Source organism: Carcharhinus amblyrhynchos, chromosome 15, assembly GCF_965287045.1.
Source record: "Carcharhinus amblyrhynchos chromosome 15, sCarAmb.v2.hapA, whole genome shotgun sequence".
Classification (NCBI taxonomy): Eukaryota; Metazoa; Chordata; class Chondrichthyes; order Carcharhiniformes; family Carcharhinidae; genus Carcharhinus; species Carcharhinus amblyrhynchos.
The window spans coordinates 51910605-51929575 of NC_137338.1; the positions used below are offsets into that span (position 1 = coordinate 51910605).

Sequence of the window (18971 nt, forward strand, 5' to 3'; positions counted from 1 at the left end):
ATAGATTCCTGCATTTTCGCCTCCTTCCCTTTCTGAACAAGGGACAACATTGGCAATTTTCCTGTCCTTTGGCTTAGTTCCAGAATCTAAGGATTTTTGGAGACCAACTACCAGTGCATGCATAATATTTTCTTTAAGTTATTAGGATGTATACCATAAGGTCCGGGGGCGGAGGGGGAGGGGGTGGTGTGGTTATGTCAGCCTTTAACCCCATTTGTTTGCTTAAAAACTAATTTCCTGATAATGGTGACTGTATTTAATTCCTCCCCTGTATGTTTTACTATTTCTGGGATACTTGTAGGATCTTCTACATTAAAGACTGATTCAAAATATCTATTTAACACTTTTGTCATTTGTGTTGCCCATAATTATTTCTTAGACGTCAATGCTTTCTTTTACTTCTCTCTTCCTTTCAATGATGTTAAAAAAGCTCTTATTTCCTGTTTTTGTGTTCCTTGCTAACTTAACTTCTAAGTTATTTTCTCCTTCCTGATGCTGTTTTTTTTAGTCCGTCTTTGCTGCATTCTGATTCTATTGCACTCTTCTGGCCTGCCACTAACCTTTGCCACCTTATATTTTTCCATTTTTAACTTAATACCCTTTTTGACTTCCTTGGTTGCCCACGGTAGGTTCTTCCTTGATTTAGAGTCTTTCCTCCTCATTGGGATTTGTTTTTGCTAGGAGTCATGAATCATGTCTCTAACTATCTCCCACTGCTCGTCTATTGTCTTACCTATTCATCTATATGATCAGTCTACATTGACAAATTCCATCATTACTTCGTAATTCCCTTTCCTTAAGTTTAACACTGATATTTCAATCCTAATTTTCTCACACTCAAGCTGAATGCTAAATTCTATCATAATGTGAACACTACTTCTTCAGGCTTTCTTAGCCTTGAGATAATCTATTGAACCTACCTCATTGCAGATTACCAGATCCAAAATAGCCTGATCCCTAGTTGGCTCCAAAACATATTGTTCCAAAAAAATCATCCAGAATGCACTTGATGAATTCATTCTCTTGGCTGCCATCTCCAATTTCATTCATCTAGTCCAAATGAAAATTAAATTTGCCCATGATTAACGCAGTGCTCTTTTTACATGCATTTGCTAATTCTTGATTTAAACACTATACTACAGTATGGCTCCTTTTCGTGGGCTTATACAATACTCCTGCCACTCTCTTCCTTCATTTGGTATTTGTCACATTCACCCAAATCAACTCCACATCCTTTGAACCTAGATTGTCCCTCAGAATTGTACTTACTTCCTTTCTTATTAGCAGAGCTACCTCACCACCTTTTCATTTCCACTTATCCCTTTCAAAAGTCAAATAACCCTGAATATTGATTTCTCAGCTTTGATCTCCTTGCAACTATGTCTCAGTAATGGCCATCAGATTGTAACTATTTAACTCTATTTGTGTTGTCGGGTCATTTATCTTTTTTTTTATCTATATGCATTAAGATGCAGAACTCTTAATTGTCTCCAAGATGTTAACAATAGCCACCTGAAATGGATGCCAGAGTTCTTTGGAATTAAATATTCAGAAAGGGTCTTAACAATATAAAAGTTTACTTCAGCCATGGTGTCCACCACTGAGTCAAATGTGCCGGGCACTGCATTCTTCAAGCTGCACCAATCTGTCTTTGACAACAGGGATCTTTGGAAGTCAAGACTACTTTGTTGACCACCCTCCTCTATGCTAGTGAAACCAGGGCTGTCTATTGACACCAATGTTAAGATCCTTGAGAACTTCATTCAATGGTGCTTGCGTCAAATTCTAAGGATCAAATGGCAGGACCACCATAGCGCCCTCCATGAAGCTGCAACTACCAGCACTGAAACGCTGCTCCTGCGGAACCAACTTCAATGGATGGGGCATTGTACTTCACTCAAGCGGATTCTCTTCTCCCAGACCTCTACTGGTCAATGCTAAGAGCGGCCAAAGAAAGAGGTATTAAGAAATGCTCAAAGCCACCCTAAAGCATAATATCACTGACTGGGAGGAGAAGGCAGCAGAATGCTCAGCATGGCTCTATCTGGTTCATCAAGGCTTAGCGGCTTGACAGAATGGTGATGACAGAGGAAGTAGAGTGCAACCAATCTGGGGCTGTGGATTTCATCTCTCTGCATAACAACATGCATACTCCGTGTTGTGGAAGAACATATGGATCCAGAGCTGAATTCCTCAGTCATCTGAAGACTCACCAAGTCTGATGGATGTCATCTTCCACATTGAAGGATCGTTTATGATGACATTCCTCCCCCAACATCTTCTCCCACCCCACAATCCCTGTTGTCATTTCACTTCTAATGCATTTTGCACCAGTGGTAAATTGTTTATATTTCCCTCTCCATTGCTCCATCACGATTTTCTGCTGCAAATCCCTTTATCTGATGCATTTGGAAGAGGAGGGATTCCAGGCATAAAGACTGCATGAGAAATTTTCTGTGGTTATCTGCCAAGCATCTTCATGCCTACATCTGTTCCAGAGGTGAACAAAGGTCAGTTTACCAAATACCTGTAGTAAAAGCAAACCCCTGGCAGCAACAGTAATATATATGTAAATATGTGACTGACTATATTATTGAATGCTTCCTCAGAAACATCTCAATCATAAGTGTGCCATATATTCAGTAATACTGCATGAAAAACGCATACTAAGGCAATGAGAATAAGTGTTTCCTGAATGGCCGGACTGCCAAGGTGACACCAACCATTTCTGTATTCTCTGCATGTATTCAGCAGAACGGCAGACACAGAGCATTGCCATCTGCTGCAAGGACATTTGCGACGACCATGAGGCAGCCAGTTGTCACATTCAGCAACAGTCAGCTACACTTCACTGCAGGCAAACTGCACTGCTAAATTATGAGCATAGGCTGTGGGGAGGCGCAGAGGGCAACCCTTTTCATGGAATATCTGCTCTACTTTAAATAGAAATGGAGGACTGAGTGCTGGAATGCTCTTATTGCTTGTCTATAGACTCGTGCCTGGTTTAATTTCCCTTCACAGTCTTAGCTTCTTCACATGCATCCCCATAAATGTTTGAGCTTTTGATCATTTTTATTTTTATCATAGAATCCTACAGTGCAGAAGCAGGCTATTCAACCCATCAAATCTGCACCAATCACAATTCCCCCCCAAGGCCCTATCCCCATAACCTAATGCATTTACTTAGCGAGACCCCCTGACACCAAGGGGTGACTTAGCATGACCAATCCACCTAACCCGTGCATCTTTGGACTGTGGGAGGAAATCGGAGCACCTGAATTTCTGGGTATCACAGCCTTAAGTATTGAAGGTGTATATTAATACTAGACAAAGCTGTCCATGAGACCCTACAACTCACTATCTATTTCAAATTTATACAATAAGGAAACATGATCCCGTTTCAGGGCTATGAACCAGTATGGCTCCACTTATTCTGCAAATGGAAGGAGACATTCTCTTTAATTCTACATCCAGTCAGAATGGGGGTGAGTAGGAGAGCGGTGGAAGGTATAGGCTAAGTACCAGTTTTATGAATATAGGGATATATGAAATAGCAGCAGAAGTAGACCCATTTGGTCCTTGAACCTGCTTGCCATTCAATAAGATTATGGCTGATCTGTTTGTGTTTTGATTTCACATTCTCATCAGCCCCCAATAAATTTTGATTCCCTTACCTAACAAGAATCTATCTACCGCCCCCTTAAAAATATTCAATGATTCCGACTCCACTGCCATCTAAGACAGAAAGTTCCAAGGTTTCACAACTATCTGAGAGAGTTTTTTTCCTCATCTCTTTCATAAAAGAGGGATCCCTAATTTTAAAAGAGTGCCCCCTAGTTCTAGACTCAGCCACAAGAGAAACATTCTTTCCACGTTCACCTTGTTAAGATTGTTCAGGATCTTATATACTTCAATTAAGTCACTCCTTGCTGTTCTAAACTCCAATGGAAACAAGCCCAATCTTTTCAATCTTTCCTCACAAAATAACATGCTCACTGTAAGTATCAATCTAGTAAACCTGCTCTGATGCCGTTACACCCTTCAAATAAGGAGACCAAAACTGCACAAAGTATTCAAGATCTGAGCTCATCATTGCCCTTTATATATGAAGCATAGCATCCTTACTTTAATGTTCAATTACTCGTGTAATAAAGGACAGCATTCCATTAGCCTTCTTAATTACTTGTACCTGCATACTAACCTCTTGTGACTCATGCATGAGAACACCAAAATCTGTCTGCATCTCGGAATTCTGCAGCCATTCTTCGTTTAAGTGATACCTTGCTTTTTATTCTTCATGTAGGACTACTGGCAAATCATTTATTATTTCATCGTCACTTTGCTTGCCTCCTTATAAGCACAGACAGAAAAGATTCATGGGTAGGGCCACAATAGATGCTGAGCAAAATTCCTCTTCTGGAATTGAAAGCTAAAATGCAGAAGCTCAGTGACTATAACTAGAAGCTGGCTAAGCAAGAAAACCATGTCAAAATCCAATGTCCGCTCACAAAAGGTGCACGGGGAGCAGTTTATTATTTTTCAAGGAGAGAAGTGAGATTGTGTCAACCAAGTGAAATTTGTTTTAACTGATTCTCTGCAGGTTCACTGGCAGCCTGTAAACTAAAGCCGCTTAATAATTCAAAGTTGGCTCCATTTCACTAAGCGTTCCATATCACCTGTTGCAATATGGGTGGAAGATATGTGAAAGATACAAGTTATGAGTTTCAATTGCTGTCTGTTTGGAATACACTAGAAGCTGGATTGCAGGCAACTATAAATTGGAATAACAATAATGGCAAGCCAATCAATAACTGATGCAACTTTTGCATGGGCCTGGGATACTCATGCACAAAACAGATAGGGGCTTGCTGGAATATATTAAAATCAGGGTCTCATACCAATTATAGGATGCCATTTTCAAGTAATGATGAGGGAAACATAGTCTATACAGAGGATCAGGATTGGGGGAATGCACGCAAGCAAGGAGGTAGGTTGATTTAATTGATGTGGCTGAAGAGAAAAATCTTTGTTAGTGTCTGTACACCAAATGAAACGCAGCACTTTGATTAAGTCCAGTATTCCAGTAACCCTGAGACCAATGATAACATGATAATGAGGGTGGGGAAGTATCTTCACACATCAGGTTATGCTTAGCTCATGGTGACTCAGAGAGGGGTACAAGCCCAGTGGTAACATGTTCTCCCCCAACTTCATACTCCCCACTCAAGGCTTCCTCAATTACATGCTCAAAATAATCTAGATTTCAAGGCTAAAGTGATTATGGGAGATAGCATATCCAGCAATCCACAGAAAAAGATACTGTTCAACCTGCAAATAGTTACAATTCATTTGTTTGTGTTCCATTGAAATTACCTGCCAAAAACAGAAATTTATGCTTTTGAGAAAAAAATGAACTGCAAGTAATGTCACTGAATTTTTTTTTGTATATGAGGTTGAGAACATCAGTGATGTTCTGAAATAAATAGAAGAACATTGCATTGATCCCAATTCCCAAATTGAAAAACCCCATTGAGCTTAATATTTTTGATTCCAAGTTTGTCCATCATTGTATTTCTAAGAAGCTAATCCCTGCCCAATTCTCTAATAACAGTAGAGTGTAATTTCAAACTGATTGCCATTTTTACTGTATGACCCATCCCTACCCTTCTCAAAAGCTCAACAAACTGGAGGGACTGATCGTGGACAAGTCCCCAGGACCGGATGGAATGCATCTGAGGGTTCTGAAAGAAATGGCAAAGGTGATAGTGGATGCCTTGGTGGTTATTTTCCAAACGTCGCTGGATTCCGGGGAAGTGCCGGAAGATTGGAAAGAGGCTAATGTTACACCGTTGTTTAAGAAGGGTGCCAGGCAGGGAATTATAGGCCGGTTAGTTTAATGTCTGTTGTAGGTAAAATGTTAGAATCCATCATCAAGGAGGACATAGCGAGGCATCTTGAGGGGAATTGCTTGATAAAGCAGACGCAGCACGGTTTCGTTAAGGGGAAGTCGTGTCTGACAAATTTATTGGAGTTCTATGAGGATGTGTCTCGGGCGGTGGATAGAGGAGAGCCGGTGGATGTGGTCTTTCTTGATTTTCAGAAGGCGTTTGACAAGGTACCTCACAAGAGGTTATTGCAGAAGGTAAGGGGGCATGGAGTTGGGGGTAGGGTGTTAGCGTGGATAGAGGATTGGTTGTCAAATAGGAGGCAGAGAGTGGGGGTTAATGGGTGCTATTCGGATTGGCGGTTGGTGACTAGTGGAGTGCCCCAGGGGTCGGTGCTGGGGCTTCAGCTATTTACCATTTATATAGATGATCTGGAGGAGGGAACCGAGTGTATGGTGTCGAAATTTGCTGATGACAGCAAGATTGGTGGAACGGCAAATTGTGCGGAGGGTGTGGAGAGTCTGCAGAAGGATCTAGATAGGCTGGGCGAATGAGCCAGGAAATGGCAAATGGAATTTAATGTTGGCAAGTGCGAGGTGGTCCACTTTGGTAGGAATAATGGTAGGAAGGACTATTACTTACGTGGCGAAAAACTGCAGCAGGCGACGGTGCAGAGGGACCTCGGGGTCCTTGTGCATGAGTCGCAAAAACCCAGCTTGCAGGTGGAGCAGGTGGTCAGGAAGGCTAATGGGATGCTGGCCTTCATAGCGAGGGGGATTGAATATAAAAGTAGGGAGGTCTTGCTGCGGCTGTATAGGGCATTGGTGAGGCCGCAGCTGGAGTACTGTGTGCAGTTTTGGTCGCAGTACTTACGCAAGGATATTTTGGCCTTGGAGGGAGTGCAGAGGAGGTTTACTAGGCTGATACCGGAGTTGAGGGGGTTGAGCTATGAGGAGAGGCTGAATAAACTAGGCTTGTACTCGTTAGAGTTTAGAAGAATGAGGGGAGATCTCATTGAGACGTATAAGATGATGAATGGGATGGATAGGATAGAGGTGGAGAGACTCTTCCCACTCAGAAAGGACTAGGGGCACAGCCTCAAGATAAAGGGGGGGCGGTTTAGAACAGAGTTGAGGAGGAACTTCTTCACTCAAAGGGTGGTGAATCACTGGAATTCTCTGCCCGTTGAGGTGGCGGAGGCTGCCTCACTAAATATATTTAAGATGCGGGTTGATGGGTTTTTGATATGCGAGGGGATTAAGGGTTATGGGGAGAGGGCGGGAATGTGGAACTGAGCCACGACAGATCAGCCATGATCTTATTGAATGGCGGGGCAGGCTCGAAGGGCTTAGATGGCCTACTCCTGCTCCTATTTCTTATGTTCTTATGTACCCTTTCCCCCTTTCTTTGCACATTTTCTGTGGTTTCCCCCTACAAGACATTACACTCTCGTGGACTCACTCTTAAATGATCCATCGTAGTTGCTACATCTTGAACAACTTTTCCTCTGATGCTGTACATAATTAGCTCGACCGGTATTATTTCTTATCCTCTCTGGTTCAACATTTAACACTCCCCATTTATGAAGCCATTCAAATTCCATGGTCATCTATTCAATTCTTTGTCTCCAAAACTGCTACAAGCTTTCACAGTGTCCTGATACAATCTGAAAATGTGTCTGCAGTCATACTTTACAACCTGCAATCTGAAAATGTAGATTGTTGCTTTCCCTTGGCGGTACCATCAATATTTTGAACATCTAAACATGAGCTTCCGCCCTCTGAAATTCTTCCCCCAAATTACTTTGCCCTGGACTTTTCTGGCAGCCCTAAGAAGTCTCCAAAGAACATCTCAAAGACCATATGCAATGTGTCTGTTTCTTCTCCATGAAAAGAATTGTGAACATTATCCATGTTGGGATTTCCTCTATTATTGTCTGTGTAATACATTTAATTTTCCATTTCCAAATACTCAATTTTTTAACCTCAGGTCTGTGTTTAATCTGCTAAATATTATCCAGAATAATCATGCAATGTTTTGCATTTTATTCTTAATTGCATCAAATTCCAATCACCTCTCACTCCGTGTCCAATGACATACATTGGTTCCCACTCAAGCGAACTCTTGATTTTAAAAATCTCATCCTTGTTTTCAGGTCCCTCCAGGGTTTCTCTGCCACCACGCCCACCACCACTATTCTTGTAATCATCTCCATCTATACAACCCTCCCAGATATCTTTCTTCTTCTTAGTCAAGTGTCTTCAGCTGCCAAGATCCTGAGTTCTGAAATTCCCTTCCTACATGTCTGCACCTCTCTATCTCAGTTCTTTATGACACACCTTTAAATCTACTCCTTTAAACAAGCTTTGGAATATCTATCCTTATGAAGCTGGAATATCATTCATTAGTCCCGAATGCACCATTAGAAATGCCAATGGCCGGACTCAGAGACAGTTTGGAGAATCTCCTTCAAAGGATGGTTTGTGGATGCAGATGTATTCTTCGGGCAATCATGGCCGTGTGTGTGTGTGTGCATGGCGGGGGGGGGGGGGAAGGAATTAAATAATGAATCACTGTTCCCTTCCTCCACCCTGGCTTGTGATCAGGGGGCTGCTTCTATCCATTGGCTAAGCTTCAGTCTCAGCAGTGGATTTCTCTGCCATCTGGAAAATTCCCAAAGGTACTGATGCATGCCCTCAGTAGGCACTTCAACTGACCTAAGTAGCTGCCTAAATCTAGTGGTGAATAGCTGTCACCCCCCCCGTCACGATGTCCCCCACCCCTCAACCTTCCACCCAAAGCAGCTTCCATCAAAATACATTGGAATTGGGAATATGTAGCCAGACTGGCACATTGCTTGGTAGCGCAAAATTGCTGGCACACCCACCTCTGATCCTGCCTTTTCAGCCAAAAGAAAATTCAGCGTAATATTTCTTTCTGTGCCTCAGTGTCATATTTTGTTATACAATTTACCTGTGATGCACCTTGGGATGTTTCATTATGTAAAAGGTGATATGTAAATGTAAGTTGTTATTTCATGGGACAAAGCATCAGCAATTTTGAATAAAGAATGTCTGACAGATGCTGCACAAAGCAAATAAAGTGCCCTGACACACAACATCTTGTCACCTTCTTCAAGGGCAATTAGGGATGGGAAATGAATGCTGATTTAGTTAGTGACACCCACCTCCCATAAATGAATGAGAAAAACAATTCTGGAATTCCCAATTCTTTGAGTATGATCAAATCTACTGTAATAATAACTTCTCATGACATATCACCTTTTACAAAGCTTACAGGTGTGCTGCAACCTCTGATGTTTTAGACCTCCATTCTACACAAAGCTGGAAAGTACTGGTAAATACATTTTGCAAATCCGTGTATCTGCAACTGAATGCAGTAAAATCAAAGGATTTGCAAGATTTAGCTCATTCAATTGAATTATACCCAGATATTTAAACTAAAAATTCAAACCACACTGTAGTATAGAGTGTGAAATTATTGTGAAGCTACCTAACTTTCTGCTTGTTCTTGCTCAAGATAGACACTTTTGCAGAGGTGAACAAAGATATAGTGGAAAGTTACAAATGATGGTCCAAAATTCCTGTTATTACTGGAAATGCACAACAACTCAACAAAGAAAATTTGGATAACATTTCAAATTGGTCAAGGTTCTGCAGTGTTAGTCTCCCAGTGAGTAATCTAATCTTTGCTTCCAAATGTTGATTGACTTATTGGGCACTTCCAATAACTACCGTTGCTACCAGTAGTTGCATTTCCTAATATAACGCTGCAAATGTTATATATTAAAGAGGCTCGTAGCTTATTTTACGAGATCAATACAATAATCACATAACTCAATGCCTTTTTAGTTCAAATTCACTGGGAGTTAACTGTGTTTAGACAATATTTTGTGAAAAATAGTACACATTTCATAGGAGGATTTACATTCCATTTGACATTTTCTTCCAGTTAAGAATGATGACCCCAACAGAACATGTTTCTACAGATTCTACAGTGTATACTAAAAGTACATGCTTTGGTTGATTGTACCAGTAAATGGAAGCACAGAGAAACAAGAGGTGTCAGTGCTTCAAAGAGATTGCAGGTCCGTAAAAAAGAGACATCTGTCAGTTAAGGGTGCCTTCAGCAAGTGCCAACCCCAAAAATTATATAATCTTCGCATTTAAAGACAGAAGCAAGCATATCTTATGGCATTGTTAGGATAAACATCCAATAATAATCAATTAGAATCAATTTAATATCCCATCAGCTTGCAATACAAGCAGGATAAATCCAAAATGATGAATCTTAAGGCACCATTGCAGAACCATTTCTTGAAGTACTTGTGCATTACAAGCATGCCATTAATGCACTTAAAAGACTACTCTCCTCCAATTATCCAAGTCAGGCTTAGATGTCAAGTGCACAAAGACTTCAACCTATCTGGTGCTTCAGGGACTGTTGTATTAATGCACCCAGTACATTCACTTCTACTCTATTACCATGCAAATTGCTCACTCAGCTTTTAAATTACTTTTCTATTGATTAGACAGCAACCTATTATCATGTGCTATGCTGTCGGGAAATGTAAGAGTAAAGGTTTGTGTTTGTACCTTCTGTTTTATGATCATGTCATTGATTTCCTCAACATCTCCCACTGTCACAAGTTGAGACTTGATCACACGATCCAGCAATGAGAGCCAGTCTGTCAATTCCACCCAGGCTTTGTTGAAGTCAGCCAAAGCTGGAACATCCATGAGTAAAGAGGATGGCATGTCTAACCTGGTGATGGAGGTTTCCGTGGTAACAAGGGTATCGGTCACCACGGTAACTGTTTGCTGTGTGGTTGAAACTGAAAAGAAAGAATTACTGACATTAGTCCATGTGAGACTTTTTATAATGTCTCTAAGCACAAAATATAAATAAGTGTAATTATTTCATATATTGTGTTACAACTGTAGTTACTTGGATGAAACACATTTGTTGTACTGATTGGATATAATAAAGAGATAAAACCATTCATCAAAGGTTTTCACATCAAACATATGTTTGTCTCCTTTTTTTGACAACTTTAATACTTCAATATTATCAGTTGCAAGTAGAAAAGTGAATCTGGGATAAATCAGAACAGCATTGAATGAAAAACGGAAAGCGTGAGGATGGGATGAGATACCTGCAGAAGTATGAACCTACCTGGCTGGATATGGGATTTAGGTCCTGAATAAGTTACTCAACTGTATTATGATGAGGCAGAAAATCCCAAAGTCATGGAGGCAAAGCATATCTGCATCAATATTCGAAGGGGAAGGGGGATTGCAAAAACTACCAAGGATTTAAACTCCTACCACATACCTTCAAGATATGGGGGAGAATATGGACCAGAGATTGAGAAAATAGTCAAAATTTGTGAAGGTCAATTCAGGGTCATGTCCAGAAGAAGCATGACTGATGCCATTTTTAATTTGAAACAAGAAATATTGGGATGGCTTTGCAACATGAATTCATGAAGTCCCTGAGAGGGAGGTGCAGGACATGTACAAGTGGTGCCAGACAACAGTAAGAACCTCTGTGGGAGGAATGAGAGCTTCAAAGCCAAAGTTGAGTTAAACCATGCTTGATGATGAGCCCCTTCTGCTTCCTAATTGTCAGGGACCTTCTAAGTGAGTTCTAAGGAAATGCTCTGATCAAGAATGTTTGCAGGTGACATTGAGTTATTAGGTCGGGGTGATAAGAACATGACTGAACATTTGGTGGAAAACGCTGGAAGACAGGGGTAATAAAGATTAATAGGCCAATGACCAAATTTATAGATTATCAGTTTGAGCTGAGAGAATCAGAGCGATTGTGTAAAAATTATGGGCGAAGATTTGGAGAAAGAAAATTTTCAAGTACCTGGGGTTAGTAGTGGCAGAAGATGGAGCTATAGAAATGAAAATTATGCAACTGATTAGCTCAGGTTGTGATAACTGAAGGAAATGAGGTCAAGAATTGGAAAAAAAAACGGTGCAAGGACAGAACAGATTTCCCTTTGAGTATCAGTAAAGGAATTTAAGGTTACGGGAAAAGGGCAGGAAAGAGGGTGTGAAGAATGATTTTCAAAATCAAGAGTTTGCTTGACTGGGAACCAATATACGTCAGTGAACACAGAAGTGAGAGGTGAACGGGATTTGATGCAATTAAGAACAAAATGCAAAATATTACATGGTTATTCTGGATGATATTTAGCAGATTAAATGCAGACCTGAGGTTAAAACATTGAGTATTTGGAAATGGAAAATTAAACATATTACACAGATAGTAATAGAGGAAATCCCAATATTGGTAGTGTTCACAATTCTTTTCATGGGGAAGAAACAGACACCTTGCATATGGTTTTTGAGATATTCTTTGGAGACTTCTTAGGGCTGCCAAAAAAGTCCAGGGCAAAGTAATTTTGGGGAAGGATTTCAGAGGACAGGAGATCATGTTTAGATGTTCAAAATATTGATGGTGTAGCCAAGGGAAAGCAGCAATCCACATTTTTAGATTGCAGTTTGTAAAGTATGACTGCAGATGTATTTTCAGATTGTATCAGGACACTGTGGAAGTTTGTAGCAGTATTGGAGACAAAGAATTGAATAGACGGCCATGGAATGTGAATGGTGTCATAAATGGGGAGCATGAGATGATGAACCAGAGAGGATAGGGAATAATACCAGTTGAGCTAACTATGTACAGCATCGGAGGAAATATTGTTTAAGATGTGGCAACTACAGTGGATCATTTAAGAATGAGTCCATGAGAGTGTAATGTCTTGTAGGGGGACCATAGAAAATGTGCAAAGGGGGAAAGGATAGGGATGAGTCATACAGTAAAAATGGCAATCAGTTTGAAATTACAGCCTACTATTATTAGAGAGTTGGACAGGGATTAGCTTCCTAGAAATACAGTAACAGACAAACAACTTGGAATCAAAAATATTAAGCTCAATGGGATTTTTCAATTTGGGAATTGGGATCAATGAAATGTTCTTCTATTTATTTCAGAACACCACTGATGTTCTCAATCTCATATAGATTGAATGGCAGAGCAAGCTCGAGGAGCTGAATGGCCTACTCCTGTTACTATTTCTTGTGGACAGAGTGAGATTCCCAGTCAGAATTGGGGCTTTGCAAAAATCTAGCGTGAGGATGGGTGGCACAGTGATTAGCACTGCTGCCTCGCAGGTTCAGGGATCCAGATTCAATTCCAGCCTTGGGGGACTGTCTGTGCGGAGTTTGTATGTTCTCTCTGTGGCTGCATGCCTTCTGGGTGCTCTGGTTTCCTCCCACAATCCAAAGACCTGCAGATTAGGTGGATTGGCCATGCCAAATTGTCCCTTGGTGTCCAAAGATGTGTACATTAAGTTGATCAGTGGGGTAAATGCAGGGGTTACAGGGATAGGGCCTAGGTAAGATATTCTTTAGGAGACTTAGTATAGACTCTTTGGGCCAAATGACCTCCTTGTGCGCTGTAGGGATTATACGGTATAGGACAAAGCGAATGTTCCAGCAAGAATCGATTTAAAAAAAAAATGGGCACAAGGAGAGAGCGTGTGTTCCTTTGAGAATTGGACTTAAAAAATGTAATATTGTAGAAAGGCTAGAGGTGTATAGAAAGTACAGGAGTGAAGTAAAAAAGGTAATTATGAAATCACAGTGAGGATATGAAAAAATATTGGCAAGTAAAATAAAAGAAAACCCAAAAGATGTTTTACCAGTACTTTAAAAGCAAAAGAATAACTAAGCAAATTGTAGGGCATTTCAGAGGTGTACATGGTATCTTATGTGTTGATGCCAAAGATGTAGGCAGTGTTCTCAACTTTGTCTTTAGTAAGGAGGGGGATGATGCAAAATTTTAGTGAAAGAAGCATGAAATATTAGATACAGTAAGCAGAATGAAAGAGGAAGTACTGGACGGATTAACATCCTTGAAGGTAGATAAATCACCAGGGCCGGATGAATTATATCCCAGGCTGTTAAAGAAAATCAGGGAGGAAATAATGGATGCTGTCAGGTTTATTTTCTAACCCTCACGGAATACCAGAGGACTGGAGGTCTGCCAACATTGTATCATTATTTAAAAAGGGTGTGAGGGATGGTTAAATAATTATAGGCTGTCCAGTCTGATTTTGGTGGTGGGCATATTATTAAAGTCAATTCTGAGAGACAGGATAGATTGTGACTTCGAAAGGAATGATTTAATCAGGGTTTGTCAGCGTGATTTTGTTAGAGAAATGTTGTGCCTTATTAATTTAATCAAATTTTTGAGGCAGTAATAAGGAAGATTGATAAGGGCAGTGCAGTGGATATCACCTACATATATTTTAGTATGGCATTTGACAAGGACCCACATGATCAAAAAAATAAAAGCCCATGGGGTACTGAGGAACGTGGCAAGTTGAGTCCAAAATGAGTTCAATGACAGGAAATAAAGGATAATCATTGATGGCTGTTTTTGCATATGGAAAACCATTTCTAGTGGTGCTCCACAAGGCTCAGTGTTGGGTCATTTGCTATATGTTGTCTGTATTCAGGATTTGCACTTAAATGTGGGTGTCACAATTAGAAAATTTGCAAATGAAGACACAAAAAAAAGTGACTGTGTAGTTGATTGCGAAAAGGATAATATTTGTCTCCAGAATGATAGCAATGGCTTGGTTGGGTGGGCAGAAAAGTGGCAAATGGAATTCAATCTGGAAAAGTATGCAGAAGGGCAAACAAAATTATGGATTACATAAAATGGGAGGATATTGGGAGGGGGAGAGGAAGTGAGCGATCTTGGAGTGCACGCTCACAGATCCTGAAAGTGGCTGGACAGCTGGCTAAGGTGATAAAGAAAACATATGGAACGCTTTCCTTTATTGAGGTATGAATAAAAAAGCAGGCATTAATGATGGAATTGTGTAAAAGGCTGGTTCAACCAGAGCTGAAATTTTGTGCACAGTTCTGGTTGCCACATTACAAGAACAACATACTGCTTTAGAGGACGTACACAAGCTTCGTTCAAATCGGATTAGGAGTAATATATCAACTTGGATAGAGGATTGACTAACCAACAAAAAGCAGAGTCTGGACAAATGGGTCTCTTTCTGGTTGGCAAGATGCAACTAGTAGGATGCCAGAGAGTTCGGTCTTCGGACCACAACTATTTATAATCTATGTTAATGACTTGGAAGCAGGGATAGTAGATTCCATAGCCAGATTTGCAGATGACACTAAAATAGATGGGGTAGTAAATTGTGATAATGAAATAAGAAATTTACAAATGAATATAAATAGACTAAGTGAATGGAGCAAAATTTGGCAAATGAAGTTTAACATGGATAGTTCTCCAATTTGGTAGGAAAAATACAAAGGCAAATTGTTATCTAAATGGAGAGAAACCTTGGAGTGCTTTGGTGAAGAGGATCTGGGCGCTCTCACACAACAATCACAGAAAACCAGTATTCACATACAGCAGGTAATAAGGAAGGAAAATGGAAACTTGGCATTTATTGCTAAAGGAATAGAATATAAAAGTAGTGAAGTGTTGCTGCTACTGTACAAAGTATTAGTGGGAGCATACTTAGAATCTTGTGTATGGTTTTGGTTCCTTTACTTGAGGAGAGATATAATTGCATTGGAGGCAGTTCAGAGAAGGGTCACTAATTGGTTCCAGAGATAAGGGGTTTGTCTTAAGAAAAGAGATTGAATGGTTTAGGTCAATCCTCCCTGGACTTTAGAAGAATAAGAGGAGATCTAATTGAGGTGTTCAAGATGATAAAGGGGATTGACGAAGTAGATGTGGAGAGGATGTTTCCTCGTAGGGCAATTTAGAACAAGAGGTCATAGTTTTAGAATAAGACATGGCAGATTTAAAACAGAGATATGGAGAAATTGCTTCCCTCAAATTTTAGTAGATCTGTGGAATTCACCACCTAAGAGTGTGGTTGATTCCTGGGCGATGAGTAAATTTAAGGAAAAAGTGGACAGATTTTTAATAAGTAAGGGTTTCAAGGGCTATGACGAAAGGGCAGAAAAGTGGAATTGAGGCTGAGCTGTAGCCTAACCCTAATGCAGCCATGATCGTATTAAATAGGCAGCACGGTGGCACAGTGGTTAGCACTGCTGCCTCATAGTGTCAGGAACCTGGCTTCAGTCACTGTCTGTGTGGAGTCTGCATGTTCTCTCCATGTCGGCGTGAGTTTCCTCTGGTTCCCCCATTTCCTCTCACACTCCAAAAGATGTGTTGGCCATGCTAAATTCTCCCACCATGCGTCAGACTAGGGGGTTTTCACAGTAACTTCATTGCATTGTAAATGTAAGCCCACTAGTGGCACTGAAAAATAAACTTCAAATTTCAAATGGTGAAGCAGGCATGAGGGGCTAAATTGCTACTCCTGCTCTTCGTTCTTATATATAGAGGAGGTTTACAAGAATGTCCACAGGGCTTGGAAATTGCAGCTGTGAGGAAAATTTTGATAGTCTTGGGTTGTTTTCCTTGGAACTAAGAAGGCTGAACATGACCTGACTGAGATGTACTGTGATGTGAAGATGCCGGCGTTGGACTGGGGTAAACACAGTAAGAAGTCTGACAACACCAGGTTTAAGTCCAACCGATTTATTTGATAGAGGGAAACCTCGAAAGCTTGTGAGTTTACTATCAAATAAATCAGTTGGACTTAAACCTAATGTTGTCAGACTTCTTACTGAGATGTACAGTACCAGATTATGAGTGGACAAGTAGGGTAGACAGGGATGCCCAGTTTCCCCTAGAGGAGAGATTAATTACCAGTGGACACAGATTTAAGGTGATTGGCAGAAGGATTGGGGGGAAATATGGAGCAACTTCTCCATCCAGCGAGTGGTTTGTGTTTGGAGAAGAGTGTTTAACCAGTATTGCAGTGACTGCAAGTAAATCGGGAAAAGAAAAAGGAAGAAGAAAGAAGAGGACAACGTATAAAGAAACAAATTCTGAAATAACTTCAGGAAAATTAAGCAATTACCTATCATAAAGAAATATTTTAATAGCAGTTTTTTTTGTCTCATAATGGGGGCAATCAATTGCTCATGATGCCCATATGGCCTGGCTATATATAGAATAACAGCTGCTCAGATTACATCAGAACATAAGATGGTTTGAGATGGGAAACGTGTTTTCAGTCCTCAGGTGCCACAACAAGCAAGCTATCCTAGTCTAAACCAGGATACCAAATTCTACTTAAAGACAGAAGACACTGGAAATTCTCAGCAGTTCTGAGAGCATCACCAATCTGCAATGTTAATTCTGTTTCTCTGACCACAGATGCTACCAGGCCTGCTTTCCAGAGTTTTCTGTCACATTGCAGATTTCCAGCATTCACAGTATTTTCTCATGTAACAGTATCTTTATCAAGTTCACAACACACTAAGATTGTGTTACTGTCTGTAATTTACTGGAGATGTGGGGTGGAATTTTCCCATCCCTTCCGCCACGGGAATTGTAGCGAGTGGTGGCAGACCATGCAAAGGTCCGTTGACCCAGGGTGGGAATTTCCGGCTTTGGTTCAAGTACAGCCAGAAAATCCTGCCCATGGTTGTTTTTTAAAAATATTTGTGAGAAGGGGTTTGGCTGGATGACCTGTCTCGATGTTAGAGGAAGGCATATGACGGAATTGTGAAATCTGAATACAGGAAGCCATTGATAAGACTAAAGAATCGGTACACATATCAGTAATCTCAATGACACACTCTTTACAAAATTACCAATTTATTTCAAATCAACATCATTTATTAATATCCCCTTTAGGCAACAAAATGTTAATTTGCTGGTTCAATCTAATAATTCTTTCTGCAGCATATTCTACATCAATAGCATTATATGAAGTGAAGGAATCAGGAAGAAAGCATAAAGAGGATGGAAAATCAAAAGGATGGAACAGTCTGCTTAATTTTGTACGTCTCCTTGCAATGTAACTCAAACTGACTTGGGAACAGATGTCTTATTCTCTGACTATGCTGAGTTTACTGTGGGAATGCTTGACTTTGGTTGATATTTGCTATGTTTTAGGCTCAATATCTGAACCTTGATCTGGGTGAGGGTTTATACTTGCATGAATGCTGGTTAGGACCCTGTAGGCACAGCACCAGATGTTCCTTAGATTATTGGATGGCGAATTAGAACTCATGGGCTCATAATTTCATGTAAGTTGTCGTCTGTGTCAGGACTGTCCAGTTACAGAATCAACCTTCTATTGCCTACCTAATATATATTTTATTCAGAACTGGTCCCCTCCATTTTCTCATTTATAAGCTGTCCTCGGTGAGACCTTGCATGGTCATGCTGACAATATCCAGCTCCATATCACCTACGGTTCTCTGCTCTCCTACTGCCTCCACGCTGCCAGATTGCTTGTCCAGTGTGAGATGAACTGCAACTTTCTCCCATACACTGAAACTATTGCCGTACTCTTGGCACAATTCCAACCACCTTGTCCAGCTGAACCAATCTGTTGGCACTCTCTGTGTCCTACTTGATCACAAACTGAGCTTCTGACCCAACATACTCTTTCACCATAAATATCATTTACTATGATCTCTGTAACATTTATTTAGCTTGTTAATAAACTCATTAACTGAGTTATTCTGAATAAAAAAAAATTTTCTAGTCAGCAGCTCAGCAGAAACTAGTTAACGGAATTGTTTTGTTTTGTTTGTTGAATATTGTTTTGTATCTCCAAGGAAGCTATCTATGGTGGGCTGTTGGTAGCTGTGAGATCATTGCCTAGTCTTCTGATGAAATAAGGATGTAATGACTCAGGAAGCCCAATTTTCTTTTTATTTATTTGTGGAACATGGGTGTTGCTGACTGGCCAGCATTTATTGTCCATCCCTCGTTGCCTTAGGATAGTTGAGAGTCAACCACATTGCTCTGGAGTCACATGTAAGCCAGACCAGGTTATGATGGCAGATTTCCTTCCCTAAAGGACATTAATGAACCAGATGGGTTTTTCTGGCAATTAACAATAGTTTCGTGGTCATCAGTAGATTCTTAATTCCAGATCTTTTTCATTGAATTCAAATTCCACCATCTACCGTGATGGGA

General features: G+C 40.4%; 1 protein-coding gene across 9 annotated transcripts in view; it reads right to left on the reverse strand.

Annotated features, from left to right (window-relative positions):
* dmd (dystrophin) overlaps positions 1 to 18971 on the reverse strand; it is a 1714977-nt gene that overhangs the window by 397000 nt on the left and 1299006 nt on the right. For all 9 annotated transcript variants that reach the window (XM_080203928.1, XM_080203931.1, XM_080203930.1 and 6 more), the window contains one exon: positions 10502 to 10740. In XM_080203928.1, the coding sequence (XP_080060054.1) occupies positions 10502 to 10740 (239 nt within the window). The remainder of the gene's footprint in view (positions 1 to 10501; positions 10741 to 18971) is intronic.